This window comes from Hordeum vulgare, chromosome 4H (genome assembly GCF_904849725.1).
Source record: "Hordeum vulgare subsp. vulgare chromosome 4H, MorexV3_pseudomolecules_assembly, whole genome shotgun sequence".
Taxonomy (NCBI): Eukaryota; Viridiplantae; Streptophyta; class Magnoliopsida; order Poales; family Poaceae; genus Hordeum; species Hordeum vulgare.
The window spans coordinates 60,659,824-60,665,998 of NC_058521.1; the positions used below are offsets into that span (position 1 = coordinate 60,659,824).

Genomic DNA, 6,175 nt, shown 5'->3' on the forward strand with positions numbered 1-6,175 from the left:
AGAGGAATAGTTGCGCATATCCCACAAGTTGGAGATATGTTGATCTGTGTTCTTCAATACGAGATGTCGGAGTTCGCCTTTATTATGTTTTTTTACCTAGGAGAGAGCAGTAGTTACTGTTTCAACCTTGTGATAACTTGGTCACTTGTTAGTATGATAACAACCAGAATGATGGGGCATCTTTTTTATGCTATTTTACCTAGAATGATGAAGAGTTGTTAACTAGTATGTACAATGATGAGGAGTAATACGATGTCGTGTATTGCTTTCTTCATTGCTATATGTACGTACTAGCTAGTGTCTAGTTGACACCGACCGAAAACACCAACAAGCATATGGAACCGAAGATGCTGGGCACAAAAAGAAAAAGGGGAAGCACAATATGAAATTCCTAAACCCTCGAAAAACTACCCTTTAAAAAACCCAGCGCCTGGTAGCTGTTGACTCGTGGCCGCCTTTTAGTCCCTTGTGATAACTTGGTCACCTGCTAGTATGATAACAACCAGAATGATGAGGAGTTCATCTTTTTACGCTATTTTACCTAGAACGATGAAGAGTTTTTAACTAGTATGTACAATGATGAGGAGTAATACGATGTCGTGTAATGCTTTCTTCATTGCTATATGTACGTACTAGCTAGCGTCTAGTTGACACCGACCAAAAACACCAACAAGCATATGAAACAAAAGATGATGGAGTGTCACCAACCGGGACTAAAGATCCCCGCCCCCTGGCACCCCAAAGCGGCCATGTGGAGCACCGTTAGGCCCCGTTTGTAACACAATCGGAACTAAAAGTTTTGAACTTTTGTCCCGATTGTTTAGTCCTGGTTGGAAAACCGGGACTAAAGGCCCTTTAGAATCGGGGCTAATGGTCCGTTTCCCACTAGTGTTATATATGTTGATGATATCATTGTCACTAGTTCTTCAAATGGGACAGTGACAACTTTACTTAAAGATCTAGGGTCTGAATTTGCTCTCAAGGACTTGGGAGATTTACACTTCTTTTGGGGTATTGAGGTAAACAAAATTAGTAATGGTATTCTATCTCAAGCAAAATATGCAACTGAACTGCTGAACAAAATTGGAATGGCAAATTGTAAACCTTCACCAACACCTCTATCTAGCTCAGAAACCTTGTGTTTGATTGAAGGAAAACCTTTGGATCAAGAGGACATTACTGGGTATAGGAGCTTGGTTGGAGGACTCCAGTACTTAACCTTAACCAGACCTGACTTCTCTTTTGCAGTTAACAAAGTATGTCAGTTTTTGCATGCACCCACCACAGCTCAATGGACGACAACCAAAAGAATTTTGAGGTATATAAAGAACACAATCACGTTTGGTATCACATTCAAACAGACATCCTCTACACTTGTGAGTGCCTTCTCAGATCCAGACTGGGTTGTCTATTTGGATGACAGAAAGTCAGCTGGTGGGTTTGCTATATTTTATGGGACACATATAATCTCATGGTGTGCAAAGAAGCAAGTAATATAACAGTTTCTAGGTCAAGTACACAAACAAAGTATAAAGCACTAGCTAATGCAACAACATAAGTTATTTGGGTTCAGTCTATGATCAAGGAACTTGGAGTGTAAGAGGCTCAAACTCCTTGCCTATGGCGTGACAATCTTGGTGCTACCTACTTATCCGCTAACCCAATTTTTCATGCTAGAACCAAACATATTAAGATAGATTTTCATTTTGTAGGAGAACGTGTTGCTAATAATTAAACAGCTTGAGGTCAGATTCATTCCTTGCAAAGAGCAAATTGCAGATGGACTCACGAAAGCTTTGCCAAGCAAATGTTTTGAAGAGTTCAGGCGTAATCTGAACTTGGTATAGTTGTGATTAAGGGGAAGTGTTAAACATACTTGCCTTGCCGTGTAAGCCTAGCTAGGAGCCTAGGTAGTTCAGGAGATATTTCTGTTTACTTCTATCTTGTGTAATCTTTTATCTCTTCTCCTATTCTTCATGTATCTTCTCTGATTGTTAGTACAAGCGAATACCCTGTATGCCTCTGCGAGAGTTGACCTGGCTCAGTTAATATAAACCCGCGGGCTCCCGATGTTGGGGGTTGAGACACTTCCACAATTTCCACTGTATGCTGGTGCTGGCTTAATAGATCTGGGGTTGTATTCGCGAAAAAAAGAAGCACGTATGCAGTCCAGCTGAAACGATGTCAAGAGGGAGACGTGTAGCTAGCTTGGCAGCCACTCTAAGGCTGGTTGTAATGGAGAGTATCATATACTAGTATCATGCATATGATACTAGTGTATGATACTACATCCGTAATGCATAGTATCATATATAGTATCGTAGAATAGTTCATTTATTGTCATGCATGACACATACTAGCACAACATTTAGAGCATGGTTAATAGTATAGCCAACTGCTGGCTATAAGCAGTCTTATAGCCCATCTTATAGCTAGCTTGTACAATAGTTAGCTATAAAAGAGTAATACTTTTATCATATATGGCCCACATTTCATTCTCACAAAGCACCTAGGAGCACGTGCTAGAGCTGGCTCTTTACGAAGAGCCCGCTTCCCTTCTCTCTCCTCTTCTCTCTCATCCAACTCAGCAAAAATATAGTATTTTAATCCTTACAGTCTGCTGACTGTACCTTATTGTACTTGCTCTTAATATGATACGGTATCATAGTATGATACTCAATCCTCTCTTTCTTCATTTAATTCTATGTCACCTCATCAAATATGCCTAGTTGGCATGCATGATACTCTCTCAAAATATAAGACCTTTTAGAGATTTTATTAGAAAGCTACATACAGAGCAAAATGAGTGAATCTATACTCTAGAATATATCTATGTACATTCGTATGTAGTTTATAATGCAATCTCTAAAAGGTCTTATATTTAAGAACGGAGGGAGTACTGCTTACTTAGGGGGTGTTTCTTTTCAGGGACTTTTTAGTGTAGGGACTAAAAAAAGTCCCTTTTAGTCCCATGTGAAAGAAACAGGAGAGACTTTTAGGGACTAAAATGAGGTATTTGGGACTAAAGGAAGATTTCCCTATGGGAAGAACTTTTTGGAACTTTTTTGACACTTTTTCCAATAGTGCCCCTACTTTTAGCATATCATTTAATAACTTTTAGTATATAATAGGGTTAACATGGTCCTTTTGCATGTCATTTAATGATCTCTATTACATGTTTAGTCCTTGAAAAGAAACGGCTAGGACTAGAGATTTTTTATTTAAGACAAAAAAAATCCTAAGACTTTTTTAAGAAACAGGGCCTTGCTACCATTACGACCAGCCTAAATGATGATATACTGCACGAGTACGAGTAATAATTTAGCTGGCGCGTGTGCATTATTGTGAACGTGGAGATCGAGGCGACCAACGAACAACAATCAATCAAGTCTCCCGCGCGCATGCATGAGAGAGACCGGCCGTTGAACTGGCCGGCGCCGCCGCGACGGCGCGATGCATGCATTGGCTGGCCGTAGCGCGTGTCTCAGTTATTAACTCGGCGGCGCCGACGCAATGCATGCATTGGCTGGCCATAGCGCGTGTCTCGATTAGAGCAAGTACAGTAAGGTAAAGTCAGCAGGCTGTAAGGATTAAAATATTATATTTTTATTGAGTTGGACGAGAGAGAAGAGGAGAGAGAAGGAAAGCGGACTCTTCGTGAAGAGCCAGCTCTAGCACCTGCTTCTAGGTGCTTTTTGAGAATGAAAGGTGAACCATATATGATAAAAGTAGTACTCTTTTGTAGCTAACTATTGTACTAGCTAGCTATAGAGTGTGTTTGGTTGGGCTTTCAGCCAGCTTCCGTCTACCAGCTTCTAAGCCAAAAGCTCCTATTTAGGGGCTTCGGGCTGCAGCTGTGGCTTTCGCCCTTGTCACAGCCGGAGCCGAAAGCCACAGCTGCAGCCGGAAGCCTCTAAATAGGAGCTTTTGGCTTCGAAGCCGGAAGCCGGAAGCTGGCTGGAAGCCCAACCAAACACCCCCATAAGGTGGGCTATAAAATGGCTTAGGCTGGCCATAGTGGGGAGTAACATAGTAGTAACATCACACATTACAATGCAAATTTGCTTATGTGGCAGTGAGTTAATGAGGAGAGAGGTGCTTGTGGTAACTAGCTATGTTACAGTAACATCACACATACCAATACAAAATGAGTCTATATCCTAATTAATATGACATCCCACAAATGTTACTATCCACTATGGAGGTAGTAACATAGACCAGTAACATATGCATGTTACTTGGCTAAGTTACTCCCCACTATGAGCAGCCTAAGCCAGTAGTTGGCTACTATTAGCCATGCTCTTATTAACTCGGCGACGCCGGCGCAATGCATGCATTAACTCCATGGTGTTCAACCCAAAGCAGCAGCCTAGCTAGCTTCGTTTCCCAAGCCATCAGTAAATTATGGTGTTTAGTTTGCCCAAGGGAACTTGCTACTAGTATAAGTAGGCATGCCCGGTGGATCTTGTAAGTCAAGGTAGCAAGTCCTGAGAAGAGAAGAAACACAAAGGCGCCATGGCGTGCTTTCGGATTCGTTTAAGCGCCGCGGCTGTTGTCGTCGTCACCATGCTCCTGCTCCAAGCTTGCAGTGAAGGTACTCATCAAATGTAGTACGTACGTAAGCATCGATCTGCATGCATACTAATTCTTCATCTTCTGCTCACATGTTTTGCTTCTGCTAGTTTCAGCGTCTTCCTCGCCGCCGCAGCGTCAGCATCAGTTCCGCAAGATGCTCAGTGTCAACGCATCCTCCATGCCATCGAGCGGTGGAGTAGGCCGCTCGGCGGAACCGTTGGAGCTGGAAGAGTGCTCGCAGGACCTCCTGGAGGTGTCCCAGATCAACGCGCCGAGCATGGCCGGCGGCATGCCGACCTACAGCGTGGGGATCACCAACACCTGCATCGACTGTCTCGTGTGCGACGTCCACATTGCATGCGGCGACTTCGCCTCCAATGATGTCATCGACCCGGACAAGTTCCGCCGCCTTGGCTTCAACGACTGCCTCGTCAACGGCGGCCGGTCCATCGAGCCCAGCTTTCCTGTCTCGTTCCAGTACGGCAACTCATTTCCCTACCCGATGACAGTCGCGTCCGCCTCATGTGACTGCAACTAGCTATAGGTAGGGTATCGGTGACGGATGAAGCTATCTATTTTGGTTACAAATAAAATCAAGTAGAGCTCGATCGGCTAATCTTACTTTTGGAGCTACTGTTATCAATATCTAGTATCAATGTATGGCGTCGAGGAATAGTAGAACCGAGTCCAATGAAAATCATTTTAAAGTGCTCTCTCACTTTAGAGCATCTTTAATGGACGCCCAACCGCCACACACGCTAAAAATATTATGCAGCGTTGAAATATTATGCCGCGCCGGAGTGCACCGGCTTCAGCGACCGCACTAAATTATAGCGCGCGTGAGCAGATCCAGCGGACGTACTAAAACTTAGCGCGCGCGAGCAGCTCGCGCTTGCACTTTGTTCATTTTCATAAAAATAAATATGAATATATTAAACATAAATAAAAACATAGCATAGTTTAATTTCACGACACATCAACAATCATGCCCCATCATCCAACCAAATTTAAAATCATCCAACCAAGTTTGTGATCACATAAAAAAAGCACACAAGGAAATGACACACAACACAATCATCTTCGTCCTCCTCTTCCTCCATTTCTTCACCCTCATCCAAAACGATTCTTCCTCATCCTCGTCTTCATTGACGCGCGCTGCATCATCATGTGGAGCTCGATAGGTGTTGGCAATATCTTCAACGGCTTCATGCGAAGGTATGTGAGGAGGCACATCGGAAGGCATGTGTCCACCTGGAGGTGCTTCCATGTCTTGCATGAGAGATGCAAAACTCATGCCTCCCATGCCCCCCATGGTGGCTCCGAAGCCACCCATGCCTCCTACACCGTCCATGGTAGCTTCGAAGCCACCCATACCTCCCATGCGCGGCTGTCCATCGGGTGATTTCGACGGCGGCGGCGCGGGGTTGGAGCGGAGTGGCAGTGTGAGCACTCGATTGTCCAGCGTGCGGTAGCAGGCGCATGAAATTTGGGACGCGCGATGCCGTTTCGCCTCACGCGTTGGACCGTCTATAGCGCGCGCACGTTTTTTGTGCCTCCGTTGGAGCGCACGAAGAGGCTGCTCGTGCGCTATTATTTTTTT

At 44.2% G+C, this 6,175-nt stretch overlaps 1 protein-coding gene across 1 annotated transcript; it reads left to right on the top strand.

The window, feature by feature from the left end:
* Positions 1-4,448: 4,448 nt before the first annotated feature.
* Positions 4,449-5,286, top strand: LOC123451197 (TPD1 protein homolog 1B-like). The gene is made up of 2 exons (XM_045128202.1): positions 4,449-4,594; positions 4,683-5,286. Exons 1-2 carry the CDS (start codon positions 4,516-4,518, stop codon positions 5,111-5,113), a joined length of 510 nt encoding a protein of 169 aa, XP_044984137.1. The 5' UTR covers positions 4,449-4,515; the 3' UTR covers positions 5,114-5,286.
* Positions 5,287-6,175: the final 889 nt, after the last annotated feature.

Bases quoted from the DNA above. Each gene is read 5' to 3' on its own strand.
- LOC123451197 (XM_045128202.1), top strand. From the start codon at position 4,516: ATGGCGTGCTTTCGGATTCGTTTAAGCGCCGCGGCTGTTGTCGTCGTC. The intron at 4,595-4,682 runs GTACTCATCAAA...TGCTTCTGCTAG, and splicing joins GCTCCAAGCTTGCAGTGAAG to TTTCAGCGTCTTCCTCGCCG.